This window comes from Rhipicephalus microplus, chromosome 3 (genome assembly GCF_043290135.1).
Source record: "Rhipicephalus microplus isolate Deutch F79 chromosome 3, USDA_Rmic, whole genome shotgun sequence".
Classification (NCBI taxonomy): domain Eukaryota; kingdom Metazoa; phylum Arthropoda; class Arachnida; order Ixodida; family Ixodidae; genus Rhipicephalus; species Rhipicephalus microplus.
Window position 1 is genome coordinate 1,640,235 of NC_134702.1, and position 22,266 is coordinate 1,662,500.

The window sequence follows — 22,266 nt, forward strand, 5'->3', positions numbered from 1 at the left end:
ATTTTTGGGACTGAGGATGTTATTGTGCCCAGTAAGCCTGTTACACAATGTCCCCCTCCAGGCCACAGTGAACGTCAACAAGTCACTGTAAGATAAGCCAATGATATAATTAGTGTAACATTCCCATCAGCCTGACACTGAGGCCACTGCTGTCTCTATGCAATGTTACCCTTTAAAAGAGGCTCCGAGATAAGCACCACATGCCTGCAAGCCAAACACCTGCTTGGCTGAACAGCTGTGTAAATGTCATGTTTGGGATAGCCTATATTTCTCATATTAGTCATGCATGCTCACAAGGTTTTGGCAATGTTAAGCATTTTGAAGAGTGTAGAAGAATGAGCATTCTATGGTTACATGCTTATACTTGAGGAGAAAAACCTTTATAGGTGTACAGTATGCTTGAAGAAAAAAGGATAAAAGGTGCACTCTATCCTATCTTACCCTAAAAAAAGGTTTCCCTTGTGAAGTATGCTGTACCAACCTTATCACACGGTTGTATTGCCGATATCTTCTAAGCAACTTGCTTTACAAGAAATACAAATGTAAAGCAAAGATAAAGTTACAGATTTTTACTTGACTTATTATTTAACTGCTTCTCAAAAAACCTTGCTTTTATGTTTTTGACGGGTTTGACATAATTCCTTTTCCGCATTTATCATGTTTTGTGCCAAAAGTGCCGAATCTAGCAAAGGCTAGATTCGGCACCTTGGTCCAAGCAAGCTACACACAAACCATGAAAAAAAAAAAAATACAAAATAATAGTCAATGAACATGCCGTAGTGTGCCTTCGAAACTTGCACCAATCAACTGACACATCACTTGTCACTCAAAATATGCTACTAATAAGACAGTAAGCAGGATAGAGCCATGCAATAGCACAATACAGGCCTCTTTTAAAGCATGATCAAGTAGAATATTGCAATGTGGGAACACTGAGTAGAAGTTGTTTCTAAAGATTATGATGCTGCCCCTCCAGCGTATAATTCAGAAAACGCACATTTTTTCAAATGTCCTGCAGTCAGTGATGTTCTGTACTATGCCGAAGAGTTTCCATTCAGAGGGATGACAATTCCCGAATTCGAAGATTTTGCCCTACAAGCGTTGACAAAATTCCCAGCACACTTCCCTGCACAACACTACTAATTTCTGCCCCTTCCACGCGCACACATACTATATTTACACGTGTCTCACGTACTGGAGACTTGTAATCAGGACTAGCGCCTCCACTGCCGCACAACAAAAGCATGACTTTATTAGTTCATATACTGGTAGTTACACCGCACATTGTGGACTTCCAAGTCTAACACTAATAGTGAACTAGAAATTGCTCCGCATAAATATCAGAAAGAAATATCATAGCTATGTTTGCGTGGTGCACACACCAGAAGCGGTTACAGCAGATGAAGGTGCACAGTGACTGTTAATTATCGGTCGTCATAGGAGAATTTAACTATTCCTAGAATCCCCTGCAATATCATGACCTTTTCCCCCCTGCAATACCTTTTTCTCTTTGGCTCAAAATGACAGGTGATGATTCCCTGAAAAAGGGAAAATTCTCTGCAGGGACCATCACTGCCTGCAGCACTTTATATGTGTTCACTGAGAAGTGTCAAAACACATAAAATATTTTTACTGCTAGTAGAAAACTAAAAGAATCTCACGTAACCAAAAGTAGTTGATGCACATTTCAAAACTGAACAGCCCGTGACAACTGAAATTGATTGGATTTTTCTTGTTGATGAATGTAATACACTTGGTTTACGACACATTATGTCTTATGCCCCATCTACAGTTAAACCTGGATATAAGAAAATTGACAAGTTCCCAGTAAAATTCATTATACAGAGGATTTCATTATATGCAGGTTCGGTAAGAAAACATGTAAAAAAATGCACAAATTGAACAAAAGGGGAACTGAAGGCAGAGCTAACCCAAAACACTTACTTAACGGTAGAAAACTGTTATTATTGCCATTATATGGACACTCTCAGCTGAACTTTGCCATCGCTGCCATGTTCGGTAACAAGCCCAAATTGATAACATGCCTTCTACCATTGTAACTTTTGCAAGTGGGTAAAAGCGCGTGAATGCTACTTAAGCAGAGATCAAATGAGCCGGTCCATCTCTATCGACTGGAGGGCGCACATCATAACATTCCCCCGAATGTCAGAACTGACTGCTGTCGAATTCTCAAACAGAAAAGAAACAACTAGTCTAACGAGCATGAAAAAATGTGTAGGGGGGGGAGGGGGGAGGTCGATCGAGTAGAAGAGGTGAACTTTTATTTAAGGGTGCAGTCACGATCGCTGGCACGCGTGCTATATAGGCGAGCATTAGTGCGCTTTCAACGCAAAGAGACTGAGTTAAAAAAGCCCTTTTCCTTGGAGCTACCGCATTTGCTTGCACCAGCGTTTTGTAGTTCTGCAATATCAGATCCAAAAAGAGTTGGATGCCAGCCTTATTTCGTTTGACATTACAATTGGTTGCTATCGCATTTATTGCACTATATTCAGTGCGCCGTCATGCTGTTGCCAGAGCTAATCGACTAATGACAAGGCTACAGTCCCGCGAACTCGCGGCGCGCAAGACGGAAGGGCGCGAAGAGACGACCTCACAAATCTGTCGTCACCATGGCCTCGAAGAGTTTCCATCAGCACCCCCTATAGTGACGACAGGGTTGTAAGGCTGGGGTGAGAGTGGGCTCCAGTTCTTTTTGGAGCAGCTTTGGGAGCAGGAATATTGCGGTTTTAGAGTAGCTTTGGAGAAGTAAAAGAGAAGTTATGCAGCAGCTCTGGGGCACCAAAAGGTGTGTTTTGGAGCACCAAAATTTAGTTTTGGAGCAGGTGTTTCTGGTCACACATCATTATTACTCAGAACTTTTTTTTTTCTGATAAACAAAAAAATTCAGTAATTTTTACGAAGCATGCAATGCTGATAAAGTGACCAGACATGCTCCAAACTGATACACTTTAAACCTTACAACATTAAAGCTGAAACCACAGCACCTCAAAGAAAAAACATGAGCGGTGATGTGGACGGCTAGCTATTAGACCTCAAACAAATGTGATTAAAACACCGCATCCAACATCAACAGCAACTCTTGGCAAGAGATGAGCTAATACAATAAAAGTTATTTTTATACTAAACCAAGAGGGCTATATAAATATCAATGTAAAAAACTTGTGTTGCAGTCATTTAATTGACACAGCCGAGATAAAAACAGCAAAGAAATTTAGATAGGCTTGTTGCACCACTGCTAGGTAATTAGGTTTTTTACAATAGAAACTATATAGACACTCGACGGGTTTTTGCTGTCGCCGCCATGTTCCACGTAAACCACAAGCTGGTGATGTTCGCCGTGCATTGTACGTTCTACCTAAAGTTTTAGGGGCCTTAATTCTACCCACACGTAAAATTGCGCAAGCTGGCGTGATGGGCGCTGCTCAAGCAGAGATCAAATGAGGAGGCCCATCTCTGTCACTCGTAGGGCGCACACGGTAGCATTGCGCCACGTGTTCAGCCTGGAGTCGAATACTCAATGACAGAGGAAACACGCCACAGTCTTGAACAAGAGTGAAAAACGCGAGGGAAAGGGCGGGGGGGGAGGGGTCGCTTGAGCAGCAGTGAACTTTGATTCTAGGGGCATGGTTGCGATTCTAAGGGCGTGGTCCTCATAACAATACATTGTTTGATATGTGGCGTTTACAGTCCAAAACCACCATATGATTATGAGAGACGCTGTAGTGAAGGGCTCTGGAAATTTCGACCACCTGGGGTTCTTTAACGTGCACCCAAATCTGAGCAGACGGGCCTACAACATTTCCGCCTCCATTGAAAATGCAGCCGCCGCAGCCGGGATTCGATCCCGCGACGTGCGGGTCAGCAGCCGAATACCTTAGCCACTAGACCACCACGACCGTCCCCCTCCCCAAGCTTTTCTCAGTGGGGGAAGGGGCTAGCGCCCCCCTTGCGCCGCTTGCTGATACGCCTATAAGTGAGAAGGGCTCTTCGATTTTCCACTTCTGGCTACCTGCGGGCTGCCAGAGCCAGCCAGAGCGCGCTTGTTTTTTTCGGGCTGCTTCGTCCCCCTCACGGCGCACTTCCAGTTGGCGTTCGTTTTTCTTGGGTTGGACGGTTCTGGCGACCCGCGGGGAGCCCGAAGGTCGCCAGATGCTTCCAGGACAATTTAGTCGTGGAAGCTTTCTGGAAGGTTTTCGGCAGGTTTCGAGCTAGTAGACGCCAAAAAGGTACGATGCACGCTCGGTGACATCTTTGTGAGGAGTCGATGGATTGCAATGTGGGCACTTGAGGACTGCGCCTTCGCTTGTCATTACGCGTGGCATTATCTTCTAAAGCCTGTTCAGCCTTGCGAGATGAGGCGATTACGAGTGGCGGCGAGTGTTTGAAGCTACTGTTCATCGCTTTTGTTATGTTTCCTGTGAATCTTCCTCCTGTGAACAACGTGATGAACTGTTGATTGTTGGCTGCGTCGTGCACATGCCTTAAAAGTTATGTACGTACTACAAGTTCGTGTGCATGCATAGAGACAACTTCGGAGTTTTTTTTTTTTTTTTCCCTAGTAGTCATTTGTAGAGCTGTGCCTGCTTTCTGTGCTCTTAGCGAAGAAAATTGTGATCGAACTAGATCGCTCCGTCGTATGTTTGCGTACGTGAACCTCTTAGAACCTCTGTCCCAACTGCTCGATTGATCTTCGATAGTGATAGAAGACCCTAGACGGCGACTGTTGGTGATGCTCGCTGGTCGCGGCGTGCGAACCCATTTCTATCTATGAGCCTGCATATGTGGTATGATATTATACGATACGTCGCAAGAAAAAAAAACAGAGAATGGATTCAGAAATGTATACATCCTTTCGTGACCCATTTCATCGTTGGCTTTGTCTTTTTTCACCTCTTCGTAATAATGCCACACAGTATGTTCTATGACCTAGTAGGTCAAATCAAAGCAGATATACATGACATTCGTTAAGTTCCACTAAGGACTGAAAAAAAGGCCAAGGCAAGTTCTAAAATGGGTTGAGAACGTATCATGCAAATGTTTATTTTATATACGACGTGCACTCGTAGTACCGATACCTGCGCATATCATAAACTAGACAAAAACGTAAGTTGGTCAACGTGTGTTTGCGACGTATAATGCGCGACAGCTGAGCAGATATATATCCTCGAGCTCTTTTGGGGACACGATCACTTTTGCGTGACATCGCGTCGTGTTGTGCACTGACCGATACATGTACTAAAGAGACGTAAGCTTGTTAAGCCGTCAGCATCGCGTCAGCTCACCTTGCATCGTTCTCGAGGCAGCATGCGCCAGCTAGCCGTTTCGTTCGCAAAGCGGCGAGTGATCGTGCGAGCGTACGAAGTCGTACCCCAAATGCGTACGCACGAGGATATTATTTCAGCTTTTTGGCGAGCTTAGCTACGTATTTCTAAGCGGATATGCAGAACAAAACCAACATACACACGGCGCATTGTTTCGTTTGCTGCTATGACGGTAGAGTTTGTTTACGTTTACGCTGGCTGTCCCAGCGTTCCTTTTTGCACTCTTCGGACAGCTTCGGGTTGTCTCGGGTTTTCCACACACGTGACCACAACGCTGTTTCCTGTCCAGACTGGAACTAGCTGACTGACCCTCTGGCTACCTCTGGCTACCTGTGGCTAGCTCTGGCTGCCAGAGAGCTGCCAGAGGCCTGAAAATTGAAAAGCCCCAGTGTCAGTTGACAAACTTGAAGCCCAGCCATCATAAATGAATCAAGTGTAGCGAAGCCTTCAAACAGTGGGTCGTTCTCTCTAGCGCCTTCTAGTGGGTGGCCCTCTTCGTACGAAGAAGAGCAGCCCGTGCAGATAGTCGGTCTTCGCATTGACTGTTGCTGTTGTGAATCATCGCTAAGTGTTCGCCAATAAACATCATAACACAACACCATCCTCGGAATTCCACCTACAGCATGGAGCATGAGGAAGAAGTGCCGTCAGAGGAAGTTGGCTTGTGGACGACACTTAGCACCCTCTCGACACTAAGCAGAGAAAAATAAGAATTTTTTTCTGCTTCTTGGATCAAAAAAACCGGTTTTGTGCTTTTTTTAAACGATTAACCTCCTGACAGGATTAAAAGCAACACTATTTCATGGAAGACAGCAGAAAGTGTATAAGCGCAACGAAAGAATCCTAGTGTCCAGTATACTGGACATGATTCGACTGTGAACACCATTGTACTTAAAATATCCTAAATGTTATCGCGTACTTTTCAAAAGCCTCTTGGCTTGATATGAACATAGAAAGCTTTTTCCTACCCCATGAAAAATTCGGGACGGTAAAGGATATGACCCACCTAAGCAGTTATGTGATTCAAGGCATATAAAGCAAGTAAGAAAATGAATTATTGACGGGAATATTGAGTACAAAACACACACGACGACAGGATGGGCGCCCGTCCTATCCTGTCGTTATTGAGACAGGAGTATTGAAACGTACGGAGGCACTGCCATGTTCAGTGATTGCATTCTAGGGCCAATACCACGAGTATGAATTTTCTCTGCTTGAAACGAATACAACCAGAAGATAAAGTAAGCATGCATTTCAAGTCTAATATTTCACTTTTTTAATGCAGAAATGGAACCTAACTGCAGAATAATTGCATGTCATTATGTGCTAATGACCATTCTTCACCAAAAATTGCATAAAACATTTGGCCTCGTTTTATTTCTTGGGATGTAGTATTGCGTTACTTGGAATTATGCTTTTATAATTGGGCGAATTTTTAGACAGTAAATCATAGTTTGCAGCTGAACGGGATATATTTTGTTCCATCTGCTCGTTCACTTCTTTGAAGCTCAAAGCAATAACCTCCAGCTTCAGTTACAGTTGATCCCGAATACAGTAGAACACGAATATGTCGAACTTGAAGGGGATCGCGAATCAGTTCAATATATGAAAAATTCTATAAGAAATAGAGACACTGAGAACTTCTTGTTGTGAATCATCACCTACAATAGGCGCTTTCAAGAATTACAACTATTACCACACACACGCCAGGACAGAATGATTTATTTGCATAGAAGAAATTGCTAGCTTCAGTTACAGTTGATCCCGAATACAGTCGAACACGAATATGTCGAACTTGAAGGGGATCGCGAATCAGTTCAATATATGAAAAATTCTATAAGAAATAGAGACACTGAGAACTTCTTGTTGTGAATCATCACCTACAATAGGCGCTTTCAAGAATTACAACTATTACCACACACACGCCAGGACAGAATGATTTATTTGCATAGAAGAAATTGCTAATCTTGGCCTGCTTCTTCGTTTTTGAAATGTCGAAGACGCTAGTCTCAATCTTATCAAGGCTGTCCACGTGTGAAAGCCCGGTTCTCTCCATGTGGCCAATACAACGGCAAATGATGTCGAACGCTGCTGCCACTTCAGCGGCAAAGTACGCAAGTGTAGCCAGCGCCTCGCCAAGACAATCCTCCTGGTCACATGAGCTGTCCGCCTGGGCATCCTGGGTCTCTGCGACCGCAGCTGTTATGTCCTCACCGGCAAGGCTTGCAAAAGCCTAGACATTGCAGTCCGCTTCGACGAAATCATCTGCAGACACTTGGTGTGGAACTGCTGCCGGGAAGCGGGACGACAACTCTCAAAACTCGTATGCGCTCTTCGTCGTCTTCACCGGTTTCTGCAAGTTCCGCCGTCTCGAAGCCTGCCTTGTGGAAGCAGTTGATCACTATGTCCGTCTTCACGTCTCGCCAGGCATTGAAGACCTCCGCAGGAGAAAACTTTGCGAACATTTCCGGCCACTCTTGTCAGCCACTGCTGGGTGTCCTGGCTGCTGACCGCTTTGCTTTTGCCAGAATGCTTTTGCTTTGCTTTTGCTGCTTAAATCGGTGAAGCCACCTGGTGTTGTCAACGAAGTTGTTTCACTGAGTGCAGCGGCAAACCATTTGGCCTTGGCAATCAGCATTGGGCCATCCATCAGAATGTTCTTCGCGCACACTTATAAAAACGAGGCATAGGGTGCCTTTTCTACATTTTCACGGGCAGGAGCGTGCATATGGCAGGCTCCCAACGTTCACTGCTCCGCCGCCTTTGCCTTGATATGTGCTCTGTTCTTAAACAGGGTGCTCAGAGTGCTCTGTGGTATCCCGAAGTCATCCGCAATGGTCAAACATTTCTCGCCCGGCTTAACACGCTGAATAGCCTTCAACTTCGTCGCAAAGTCCCGAGTCTTCCGCTTATTTACATTGGCCATGGCTACACAAGAAGAAGACAATTCAAGGAGTCCGCAGCGGCTTCGCACACCACACACGCAAAAGAGAAATACTGCACATGCAGTGGTACTTAGGCGACGCGACAGCAGAAGCAACTAAGCACGCGCGAGGCAATGGCCACCTACAAGGCAACAGCAAAAGGCAGCAACAAAAAATAAAAGAAAAGGCGAAAGGAGGAGGATGGCGGCTCCTCCGTGCCTGTTCTCTGAGCCAACAGGTACGCGGAGAAAGCATGAAAGAGAGAGAAAGAGAAACGAAAAAGAAAGCAACCGCAAGTTAGAGACTGTGCAGTCCGAGCCTTCTCGCCCTTACATTTTTTTCGAGCGTTTCGGGTTATGGTGAAGGCGTGGTGCCACACGGAGGGAACGGAGGTTGCCTGGCACTGCGAGTGTCAAAGCGCGCCTTCCAACTCTCGTGTGAAGCCGGGCTGCCGCGGGAACGCAAAGGGGAGAGTGCTGAAGCGCACCTTCCAGCTTGCGCGGCATTCGATACATCCAAAGGTAGGTAAAAATGACGTTCGATAAGAACGTGCAAATTTCTATACTTTTACAAAGGAATTTCAAGGGGATAACTTACCGAGTTTTATATACCTGAAAATTCAATATATGTGGGTTCGATATAACCATGTTTGACTGTCTATCGAACTATAAGTGGATTGCAAAATAGTTCGATATGTATCTAAAACTCAAGATACAAAATATGCATATATAAGGCCTAAATTAAAGCATTTCAGGCCTCTGAAATCGTTACAAGCATGAACATAACGATTCAATCATGGTAGTATAATGAGGAACAAGAAGTGAACTACAAGTTGCCACACTTCATTTCGCATGAAAATATCCATAAGCTTGTGTTGTTTTTCGCGTGATCGGCCTGCAATGAACGGGCCGATCAAGCTGCCCGCTCAGCCCACACAGAAGATCATAAACTACGACTACCACTTTCTAGGACAGATGCTGCACGAAAGCTCCACAGGCTTGCTCACCAGCAAACCACATCACAATGGAATCAGCCACACTTCAAGCATGCCCGACTGTACTCGCTTGACCCTTTGCTAAGTCTTGAAGTCCCGTCGAGGCTTTGCCGAGCAGACCAGACCCTGTTATGTAGGTTGTGGTTGGGCGTTGCGTTTACCAACGCCTACGCTTTCCGCATTGGGATGGCCGACACCGCAGCCTGTGGCCACTGTGGCAAAGAAGAAACGATCCAACATATTCTTTGTGACTGCCTAGCGTATAGTAAACAACGACTATGCCTTTGCAAGAAACTCAGCAAATTAGATAATCAACTTCTGTCAAAGCAAGGAATTCTACAATATCGGCAAGATGCAACTTCACAGAAGAAGGCCCTGAAAGCGCTACTACACCTTTTGCGATCGACCCGCCTTACTGAACGGTTGTAGCTAGGACGCCCTTCCTGTGTGTGTTTTCGTTTTCACATGAGTGCGCGTGCGTTTTTTTTTTTTATCTATCTACCCCCTCTTTCTTGCTCCTACTTCCCCGCCCCCAGCGCTGGGCAGAAACCAGATGCCAATATCTGGTTAACCTCCCGGCCTTTCCTTTCTCTCTCTCTCTATTACGCCGTCAGGTTCCTATCATCGTCAATATCATTGAAGCTTTTCAAATAAGCGAATTCAGAACCTTCGGGCACAACAGCGTTGTTTGACTCAGAACGCCGATGCAAGCTTTGAGGCGTAACAGAAGGTTGATTAGTGATGGCAGCGAAGGCATATTCATAACTGCACGGGTACACTTCACGAGCACTGACAACGGCAGTCATGATTGCAGCATCGATGCAGTCAGAAACAGCTACATCGTCATCTGTGCCAATGAAGTCACTCACTACTCACTGTCCGAGATGGAAACGCTAAAATACAGAATTCACCAAAGCACCATAGGCCACACACTCAACGTTGTCACCTGGCCCCTAAGGAAAGATTATGATAGTGCTTTACTTGACGTCCCTCCAAGTCATATTTTTTATCGCTACATGCAGGTCAACTTACAGTTCAACTCCCAAATGAGGATTTATCAAGAACAAGGCGAGAAGTACCTAAGCCCACAAGGTGCAAAAGTATAGTGAACTAGAACATACTATAGTGGCACGAGGGCAGGCCATGGCTACGGTCGTGCGGCCCAAAACGACACGGACGACAGCTAGGATTTCCCGCGGTGCGCCTTTTCATGTTTTCATGTGTGGGAGGTGACAACCTACTGTACTCCTGACCTGCCCAGATGGCAAGGTTCCTATGGGTGTACCCACTCTCATTCAACCGCTCAATGTTGGTTGCGCAACCTATAACCTGTTCATCTAAACTTTATGGCTGTTTGGACGGCGCTGGAGTAAGAACACCTGCATTCTGTAATGACCGGCATATAGTATGTGACTATTTCTTCATTTAGACGGCTGGTCAAGTAAGCTATTCAGTGGGATTAAGAATTTATTGCACACTGGTTGACAAACGTGGGAAGCCGTTAACTTACATAGTGTAGGACAGCCCATGTGGTGTCGCGTCCAATTAATTGCAAATAATTCTGACCCTCTAGTATACTTATTACCAAATTATTTGCTTTTGTGGATCAAAATTATACAATATGAGTGCTCTGTTGGCCAAAATACAGAGATGCAACAACCAAAATATAATTTGGAGCAATTTTTGGAGCAGGGGAATCTTACTTTTGGAGCACTAAAATGCAAATTCGAAGCAGGTTACAGGAAATAAAACATCTATTTTGATCATGAAACACCAAATTTGGAGCAAAGATGGTTTACATTTAGAAAAACAAAGTATGTGCAAGCCATTCAACATGATTTAAATCATGCAGAGTAAACATGAGCACTGCTGTTTAAATAAAACTAGTATTTCGATCTACCTCATAGAGCAAACAAATGACAAAGTCCACATTAGCACTTGCCGCGTCTGTAAAATCTTTTGACAGAATGTGCGAGTTAAAATGTTGATCTGCCAACCTAGCGACCTTAAAATTCACGGAATTCACAAAACTGAGTAGTAGGGGTGGTGAAAAAAAGAAGCGTGTGCACTTTTTTTTTTTAGTGTATCAGAAGTGCCATACACTGCTCCAAATGATTGGCAGTAACTTTTTCGGACATTAGCTATCACATTACTGCTAACCAATGTGCAGTAGTACACAAGCATGAGTAATCGAACGAAATTTGATATTCTGTGAGTAGTGCTAACAGCCCCTTAAAAATAATGCACACTTTTGCAGGGCAGCGGAGTATTGCACTGAAGGTGGTTTAAGCAGAGTTTGGCACGGGTTAGAACAGGGCAAGAAATTTTCTAACACCACTACGCCTCCCCCATAATTTTTTTTTTTTATGATGGGGGTAAGGTTCAGGGCACAACATGTCAGTTCGCTTGCAAGGCGTGTTCTAACAGGTAAAAAAAGAGCAGCGCACGCCCGTTGGTCTGTCGACAGCCCCGGATATATATCGCCGGGACAACAAAACTAACACAACTTCAAGACAAAAAAACATTTTATGTGCCATTGCTGTGGCAACCAACGTGGTCGCCATAGCAATATTGGATCGGAAAAACATGCACATTTAGGGCTTTGGCATTGCGCAGCATTCATTATAGTAGATGTCCCGCTGTGCGGGAGTTCGATATACGAGTGCAACGGTTCGATACTTTTGCATAGGAAATTGAAGGGGTTTTCTCAACTGTTCGACATATCTATTAATTTAATATATCCAAGTTTGATATATTTGGTATCAATTGTATTAAGATGACATCTCTTATTTTGCCAAGGAAATGAAGTTACAATGGGCTAAATTAATTGAACAAGGAACACTAGCCCGCATTTACTACTCATATAAACAGGGTTGTTGTATACCCTTTCTTTACTGAAATGTTCTTTTACAAAATGGTCCCGCTGATTTATGTTGTTTTCTTTTTGACCCTCTAGAGACAATAAGATGCATGCCAAATAATAAAAGTAACTTATCAGGTGGCGTACAGACGTGATGGAAAGCATACTCCGTTTCACAAGCTGTTGGCAGTGCAGCCAAAAGTAGAGCTCTCTCGTTGAATATTTCAGCAATCTAGTTCAATTTCGCAAGCTGTGCCCAATGAAATTGAAAATACTGTTGGAATTGACCCCTCAAAATGTGCAGTGTGTTTTAATCTTTAGTGAAATTAAAAGAGAAAGCCGTGAGGTGGCGATGTTCCGTCTTTTGGAGACATGACGACGCCCACGTAAGTTGTGTCTGTGTGAGATGCCTCTCAAGTTGTGCGACCAGTGAACCATCTTTTGAATGTGCACGTTTGTCCCAAGCTAGCGCAGCAGATAGGTTTAAACGTTCTTGAAGGGCTTCGTGTCATGTGCGGGGACAGCATGGGTGCATTTAACAAGAAGACCGCAAAGTGAATGAACACTGTATCAGTGGGTAGAAACAGAGATGGAGAATACAAGCAAAATTCTACCAACGAAAAAGCATTGTTGTAGAAAAGCCCGTGATTGGAGTCTTGTGAATAGTGGTGCATCATTTCAAAGAAGACGAGACACCGCCGACTGTGTCCACGACGATGACGAAAAAGATTGGCCTCAAGAAGACGAAACGCTCTTGGAAAGGCCTTCTCGTAGAAGCGACGCACATTATCCAGAGTCGCCACCGGCATCTGCGCTAAATAGCGGAGTTGCAACACTAGGATATTGGCCAATTTCTTTCCTCAAAAAAACGTGGGTCAACACCGGTCATACGCCTAGTCGGGTGTGGACAGCACTGTCACGTCCACGCACGAAGCCCGTCAATCTTGTTCGTCGACTGCTTTTCGAAACCCCAGCGGCAAAAGGCACACAATTATGGCCCGATAATCTAGATACCTCCTCACGCTCTCTCCCACACCCTCCATAGGGAGAGGGCGATATGCCGTGTCAGAAAGTTATGCACTCACGGGCTTTAACGCATATGTGTAGTCAGGCCTTAAAGGGCAACTCTGGAGATTTTTAGACCATGTCAGAATAATGGTGCTTTTATGTTCCTGAGATGCTCTTGTCATGCGCCTGATAGCTGAAATGCTAAACAAATCCGAAAATAACTTTTAACTACCGTAAAACCGTAATACCGAAACCGACACCCAACCGAGTGCGCTTCCACATGTGGCGTAATCATTTGCCCAAACCTGCCTGACTGTGCATAATGCCCACCAGATACCACTACCTGTCCACACCGTCCGCCGCGATTGCCTAAAACATTTACGCTGTTATGGTGAACATATGGCGAATCGTGTGTGGCTCACAAGGTAACATCATTTGCCATCTATCGCATGCTCACCAACATGATAAAAGAAATCGCACACTCAACCAAGAAAGCGTCGGCAAAACCCACACAATCCATAACAGACAAGCAGTTGCTGCAGTGGCACGTCAGTTTCGTCACTTCCACCAGGCAAATCTCACACGCATAATGTTGTCATTAATTCTGGCAAGCGAGGTGGGAATTTCGAGGCATGTCATAAAATTTATTTGAAAAGAATTTAGTAAACTCTCAAGCTTTCAATTTGGCATGAATGGTGCAAACGAGCATATGAACATACCTAGTGAACTTCATTGAGATCCATTGACCTCAAAAAATCACCGTAGTTGGCCTTTAAAGGGGTAGTACTACAATATTTGTGGCTTCTGCGTTCTTTGCTGCAATTATAGCACCAACAAGCATGGTACATGCACCAAGATTTATTTATTCTCGTTAAATAAGTTATCACCTTATTGATAAAGACAATTTGCAGTTCCTGTTTGTGGGCACTGTTACGTTTGGACCGGCAGCTCCTCTGGGCAGACGCCATTGTGCGTAAGCCAGTCTGCTAGGAATGCCTTCAACCCCATCAGCGGCCACTATGCAAGACACTGTGCTGTAGATGTTCCAGGAAGCAGTGGGGTCTCAACGACAGCTTCGCGAGACAATCCTTTTGCTGAACGGGCTTGAACAGTGTGGGACGGCGCCACAGTGGCTGGTCTCATTAAGACAACCTCTTGACTCGGCTATTGTCGTCTACGCGAGGCCATCGCAAAACACCGACAGCCCGGAAGTGTGGGAATGCGTCGAAAAAGCCGTTCTCAGGAATCGAGCGTTTGGGCTGCCATGTTCGAGAGGGTTCTGGAACCCGGTAGCTGAAAGCAGCCATGGACCGCTGCTGACATTCGGGTTAGCGGTCATCTTCCCGAAGGAGCTCAGCTTTCCCTGCCAGGACTCCACCTCCTCGCCCTGCGGGGCCTTCAAGGTGTGGTCCGGGTGCGTCATTATGTGGTGCGCTCGTGCTACCATTGGACCGTTTTGCCTAGCCGAGTGGTGCAATATCTGCACCTTTTCTGGTGGGTGGATCACATGGACTTCATCACCCGGTTAGTAACAAGAGTGGTGACCGTCTTCTTCGGACCTCCGTGTAAGGAGATGGCAGGCTATAAAAGGCGAAGACATTTTGTAAATAGGAGCAGAATCATTAGCGGAATCATGAGCTGAATCATGAACTGAATCTCTGTCGTACATAATGCGGGATCTTCTTAATCTCTGTACAGTTCTTCCTATTTTTCAACTTTCATGTAAATAAACCTTCGTTCAGTCTCTAATAGCCCGTCTTCTCACTGGCGAAGATCGGCTTTGCAGACAACGGTGGGGAGCCCGCAACCCTAAAGAAAACCCACCGTACCTACTATCGACTTCGAGCCCTTTACAACTGGTGGCAGCGGTGGGATGCCATCTTCTACTTCCTACCCTTAACAGCACCGAGCTGGGCAGGTACATAGAAGTGTAGGTGACTTAGTCACGTAATCACAAGCATTGCACACGTCATGCTGAGTATCGTCTGCTGTCGCACACATGTGCCACCGAAGCACCTACAAAACAAATGCGCCGCTAGCTGCCAGTACTGCGATGCTTTGCCGGTAAGTATGTGGCAAAAGTCCGGAGGTCACTCACCTCACGACAGATAGAATGTGACGTCACTGCAACCTTCGTTGCCCTTCCTATAAAGCTACACCAGTGTTGGACGTACTCGCAATGGGCCTCGATCGGGAGAATGAGCATTTAGAGATACTCAGGAACTGACTTAAAATTGCTCAACATTAAGAAGTATCGTTGCTCAACAACCAAGAAGTAACAACTGTGACAGTGGTTAATTTACACTCATCATGTGGGTACATGTGTGTTCTTTTCTAGCTTCTTTCTTGGTGTTTAAGGGGTAGGCTGCCATGAGAGGGTGACTATTCTTGTTTATTGAGATATCCTAATAAAATTTGAAGGGTAGGCTAATAATAAAGCGATTTGAATAACCACAAAAGATCATACATTTAGGTTCACTGGTTCCAAAGTTACAGCCATTTATAAAGATAGTCCACATTGATTTTTAGTCAGAATCTGGTGAATTTAATAAATGTGCTAGCACCGTGAAATTCACTGTGATGATTCCTGGATTGGTACTTTACACTAGAAAAGAGAATCTATTTTTAATCTCCTTGCTGGAAATTTTTAGCAGAGCACTGAATTCGGTGTTTGCTATTGAGCATTCATCAATAAAATTCCAATTATTTATCACAAATCACAGACACAATAAATATAACAAATGGCTCTGTCAGTGTGTGGGGTATTTATTAGGATACATAATAAAATAAATCTGATAGAAATCAGATGAGCGGTTGCAGAGATATCATCAGACTAAACAGTCTCACTGGCCAAAAAAGTCATTCGAGGAAACGGACATTGAAAGTTTCGAACACATAATTTGGTCATTTGGACCCTGCAAAGCAGCTAGAAATGTTCTTTAGGACGTTCTTTCTTTTCGGCTTTCCTGCTTGTGTTGCGGCTGTTCTTGAGCCTTTTTCACATGGAAAGGGTCTTCCTCTGCAGCCCGTTAGTAGCCGGCATAGCGCCGTCACTTGCCGACATAGCGCCGAGCTTTGGTTGCACAGCAACACGTTCACTATCCTCTGCGGCTCATTCCTCGCAAGTCCAAACACCTGTTGGCAAATGCACAGTCGACGACGCGGTGGCACTGTTCGAAGCCGTAATCACTGCAGTTAGCGAGCGCAATGCACCAAGCGCACGAAACACGAACAGAGGCCTCACTTAAGACGACGAAGCGTTGGGCCGATTCTCAATGCCACGATAAGCTGCTCAGCAACGATGTGACTGTCGCCCACACGTTGGCACGTGAACGAGCCTCGCCATGCATACGAGCTTCATTGAATGCTTTCTTGAACAGAACGGGTGCCGAGTTTCAAACATTGCCCAGCCCATCATTAGTGACAGAACAACAATAAGCATACCATGAACACGGCGAAAGATTGTCTCGCAAAAACGGTGAAAGATTGGACAGCACACGTGAGACCCCTGCGAAATGATGACAAACGGAAAAACAACGCATGTCAAGGGAACAACGGCGCTTGCAAGGCCGGCGCCGAAGCAGACGGCAAGCCGAGGGAACAGATGCATCATCGCCCGCAGCAGCCAATAGGAGCTGCACGATCGCCCAGTCCCTCAAGAGGCGTGCGCTTCCTCCAAACGCGGCTTCGCATCCGAACTGCCGGAGACTTCAAAACTTCGAGAGCTCCTCAATTATGAGCGATTCTCGTGCGACCACACGACTGCAGCTGCCGCGGGTGGCAGAAAACAAAAAGCGGGAATTCACAAGCAAAACAAGACCAAGGTGGCGACGCTGGGCCGCATGGTTGAGAAATTGCAAACACGCGAAGTTGAGGTATTTTCAGCGCTCCCTGGCTGACGCAGCATGTTATATAATTTATTTGACATACCTTCACAATTAATTAAACATTAATATTCATAGAACAGATAGATTAAAAGACATACCCGAATATGTGGTTTTCAAAAAATTCACTTTTTCAAAATTTTTCGGTTTTCAAACGGCACGTCCCCCAGGGAAGCACGCTTCCAGGGTCAAGCTGTGACAGTAGTTCATCTGTGAGCTCTATTTTCGTGGATATTTTATGCTTGAGTGGCGCATTGCATGTATAGAGTTGCTTGCCCTTCTTTGTGTGACATTCTAATTTCTTGCTATGACAATCACTGCACCACCCTCGGCATGAAACTAACTTTAAGTTTTCACATGCATTTTTGGAAAAAGGGGCCATGTGCACGCATGCCACATTACTGCTTAAAAAATGGGGAGACACGTTAAGAACGGCAAGCAGCTCAAAACTTGGAGCACACACCTGGACCACAAAGCACTACGGAATTACCATACACAGGACGAGTGCGGACTAAGAACTATTACAGCTGACACTTAAAGCACACTCAAACAAAAAGAAAGATGCACGAAACAAGCACACAAGTATACACAAGACAAGCACGAACAACTGTCACAATACCTTCATCGCCGTGTGCCAGCAGCATGCTCCTTTCGTAAACGCGGCCGCGGCACCGGAGAAAGTGAACTTTGTCTTCTCCCAAATAAACACACGCGAAGGAGAGACCAGCTCCGTGGAGGCGATGACTTTTAAAGTGGACCCAACGTGAGTCCGTCACTACTGATAATAAAAATGTACTAAAATTTCGGAGCTCTGAAGACCACCGCACAGTGCACGGTGTATATAAATGGCTTGCCATTATTATCATTTGTGTAAAGATGTGCTCTGTGGCTTAGTGGTTAGCACTGCGAATTGAGAGATTGCTGGTTCGATTCCGCGCACAAAATTCCTGCCTTTTAGTTTTTGTTCTTTTCAGTTTGTTAGTATACATTTTACGTCATATCCGTGAGAGAAATACGTCGTCGGAGCCGTGGTGGACTCCGGCATAAAACACTTTCATGGTAAAAGGACATATAGGCCTGGCCTTTATGAAAGAAGTGTTGTGTGGAGCAGGAACACGGTGAAGGTGAAGGTCATGAAGCTTGTCGACAATGTACACGCAAGCAGGAACCAATACCACCAATGCCGTATGGACTGCATCGCTGAGGCTGCATGTTGGTCACCTCTTTGTGCGCCCGCCTCCCTACCACTGCCAACTGAACCCAGTCAAGTTTGCTTGGAGCAAGGTGAAGGTCTTCGTAACACCAACAAACAAGACGTTACACCTTGCCACGGCAGGGAATAGAGCAATTGACCATAGGAGAAGTGGAAGAGATGTGGAGCATTTTATAGCTTGGGACGATGTGGTGAGCAAACTGAACCACTTCACTGAGTATGTTCAGACTAAAGCAATTGTGGTAATCACGCTGGAGCACAAAACAATGAGCAGTTCAGATTGAAGTTGTGATGAGGACCATGACATGTGAACGTTTAACTGCTCGCGTCAATCATTACATATGTGCGTACAGGTTGGGATTATTGAGTACTATCGTAGCCAAAATGAAAACACCGAACTGTGCTACTATGGTGAGGAATCAAGCAAGTGACCGCTGAGAAGTGAAAATAGAGCTTCAAATTTATTTATTCAATCATTCCTTTGTTAATTGATTCAGCAACTGAAGGAAACATTCTCGTACATGTTGCATAAACAATTAAAAGAAAGCTAGAATGTGACAAGAACTCATAAAAATCGGTGACAGTAACAATGAATAGAAAACGTTGGGCCAATTTTCTTGCAACGCTGGTTGTCCCACTCATAAACAAGCAAAACAAAATAATACATCAAAATAACGTCCCTAGAAACAACAAACTTGTTCTATCTAGGGACCTCAGATCAAAACGGTAACAAGTGCCATCTGCTGCGAAAATCAAAAGATAATTAGTATAGTAGAGCGAAAGCCCACGTATAGCCCAGGGTTTTATCCCTAGATTTTAGGGTACAAAATTTTGGCCCGTACTATATGCAGGTGCGAAGAATGTTCAGCCAAAATTCAGTTTTAGATTCAGCATAGCACGATTCTATCATAATCATCAGGTGCTTGTGCGCTTCTGCGCTAGGTGATAGGTAGTGTTAGCAGCAGTAGCAGGTGTTGGTCTTACAGACCCACCTGTGCAACAGTAGTCAGTGACCTTTGATTCAACTTGGCGCTCGTAACGATGGCCATGATTTTGCTCCAGTAATTTTTCGCCATGTCAGCAAGCCTTCCACACGTGTCCTTTCGTTTGGTGGAAGAAAACATGTACTCCACTTTTGCAAACCAGGCCATGAAAAAATAACCCCTTTAGCTGAGGTATGCGATGAATCACGACAACAGCACTCACTGATTGAGCCTAGCTGGAAGCAGCATCAACATAGATCAATCAACAAAAACAGCATAACATAAAACATAGTCGGTGCACGCCATTGTATTCTTTTGGACTGGCTAATGTGTGACTGACACTGATGCTCCGATTCGCAACAAAGCTTTGCAAGACACCTCCGCAGGTAGAGTCAAAGCCATCTCTCATTGCATGCTACAATTGCACCTTTGATCAGCAATGCACGAGCTCACCTGCTTTCCTCAGATGAGGACAACTCGCTGTCATCCTCAGAGGATGACAGTGATGACTCATCGCTGCTCTCATCTTCTGAACTGCTAGACACTGATGGAGATCGTCGCTGTCGCTTGCGTCGGCTCTCTGTCACAGGACTGCACATAGCATTACCACTGTTACGCAAAGCAACATTTCGACAGTATGAGTAGCACAAACCTTTTCCAGGACTTGCGTTTCGATTTGGATGCCTGCTTCTTCTTAGGCTTGCTTTTTCGGTGGCGCTTCACCACCGCAGGAGATTCCGACCTGCACCACAGCAAGAAAATACTTAAGAGGCCTTTCACTGGTTCATAAAACATTGCATACCAGCCAACCTGGAACCATGAAAATTCGTAAAATCCCCAAGTGGGGAAAAGAGGGGTAGGGTTACTGACTTTTTTTTTAAATATGTAGCTGTGATTAATTTGCCTTTAAAAACAAGCATAATCATGTTTTGCCACTATAAGTCAAATCGACGTGCTGAATTATTTTCCCCTTGGCACCAAAAGAAAGAACACAATTTTTCCGCGACATTCAGAATGACATTTTTGGGTGGCTCGCGACCGTCAACTCATTCGCCACCCTCCATGTTTGGCCAAAATATTGCAAATGGGCACTTGCCATCGAGAGCCTTTGCGGTGCTGCCAAGGCATGGCAGAGCTACGAAGGCGTCAAACAACAATCCTGGCTGTACTGGTGTGCCCCATCAGTCGGGGAGGCGCTGCTGTCAGACGCCAGCAGCACCTCCCCGACTGTCTGACAGCAGCGCCTCCCCGACCGAAACACAGTGTGAAACTCCTCGGAGCTACGAGACGCACAACCTCGATGGTGGAGCCCCGGCCCTTTTTTGTCTACTAATAATTTTTTCCATCCCAATCAGCATGGTTTTCGTACCGACAATTCTTGTGAAAACCAACTAGCCCTTTACTTGCATGAAATTCATTATCACCTTAATAATAATATCCCCATTGATGCTATATTCCTTGATTTCGAAAAAGCCTTTAATAAGGTTTTTTATCGTCACTTACTGCTTAAACTTTTATGCCTGAACTTAGACCGCTCCATGCTGAAATGGATTTGCGAATGTCTACCCCGTCGCCGGCAGTTTATTGTTGCTAACTCTTGCAAACATCCCCTTACTCCTGTTCACTCGGGCGTTCCACAAAGTACTGTACTAGGTCCCCCCCTCTTTTCATTTTACATTAACGATTTGCCACGTAACATCACCTCTACTAATAAATTATTCGCCGATGATTGCGTGTTGTATCACCCTGTAAATAATGCCTCACATTCTTCTGTTTTACAGTCAGATCTTGACACTATACAGCAATGGTGTGAGAATTGGTTAATGTCGCTAAATGTTAACAAAGCTTTCCTAACAACTTTTCATCATCGTAAAGACTACATCGTCAACACTTACTTTCTACACAACTACCTCATAGCCACTACCAACACTACCAAATACCTACCTGTTCGTATCTCATCTGATCTAACATGGATTTTACACATCATTGGCATCACTAACTCAGCTAATCGAGTTCTTGGATATCTACGTCGTTACTTTGCTTTGGCACCTGCTGCTACTAAACTAATAGCTTATAAAACACTCATCTGGCCTGAACTGGAGTATGCTAATGCCATTTTTGATTCTCATCACGCTAACCTTACCACTACGCCCAAATACATTCAGAACCGCGCTTCCAGATTTATTATCTCAAATTACTCAAACAACATAAGTGTGTTAGCAGTCAAACACCAGCTTGATCTTCCTCATCTTGCCTCTTGCCGTAAAATTTCATGCTTGTGCTTGTATCATAAGTTTTTTCATTCCTTGCAACTAGGCAATGCATTTATCAGACCTGTACATAGGACAGCACGACATTACCACCCAAACGCAGTATATCCCGTACGCCCAAAAACAAAAACCTTCCAGAAGTCATTTTTCCTTCAGACAGCACATGACTGAAACGACCTTCTCGCCCACATCGCCATGTCATCTCAGTTCGATCATTTTAAAAAGGCCATAAAAAGCCATATTTTATCTTTCTAATTATAATCTACTGCTGTTTTTCTATATTTTGTTATTTGTGCCAATTTGCTTTCTTTTTTTTTTGTTTCATCTGTTATATTTTTTTAGCCCATCCCTCATGTAATGTTCCTCGGGACCCTTGAAGTACTAATAAACAAAATGAATAAACAAATGTGCCCTCTCTCGGAGACAGAGGTCAAGGGCACAGTCACGACGTCGTCACCGTGCCCTCCACAAATATCCCTGACCCAGGACTTTGGGCTTCCGACAAGCCACGACCTGATGGTACAGCGGTATTCTGCGGCTCCTTCACGGCAAGCAGCGCCGAAAGCGCAACAACATACACCGATGGAGACCGCCAGGTGGGTTTCGTGGCCAAGGACCCCAACTTGCGACCCACTTCCCAACTGGACTTCCCTCAAACTGATGCCACCTTCAGATCACTGCAGCTAGTTAGCCTGCCTCCAAGGTGGCCAGCCGAGGGTGCAGCCCAGTGTGACGCAATCATTGGCCGAGTATGTGAACGCTCGTCACTTGTCAAGTGCTGTCTCCCT

General features: G+C 44.9%; 1 protein-coding gene across 15 annotated transcripts in view; it reads right to left on the reverse strand.

Moving 5' to 3' along the window:
- The window catches only part of Srrm234 (Serine-arginine repetitive matrix 2/3/4), a 357,763-nt gene that overhangs the window by 108,843 nt on the left and 226,654 nt on the right, over positions 1-22,266 (reverse strand). For all 15 annotated transcript variants that reach the window (XM_075888712.1, XM_075888714.1, XM_075888713.1 and 12 more), the window contains 2 exons: positions 19,861-19,950; positions 19,662-19,799 (listed from right to left, as the gene is read on the reverse strand). In XM_075888712.1, the coding sequence (XP_075744827.1) occupies positions 19,662-19,799; positions 19,861-19,950 (228 nt within the window). The remainder of the gene's footprint in view (positions 1-19,661; positions 19,800-19,860; positions 19,951-22,266) is intronic.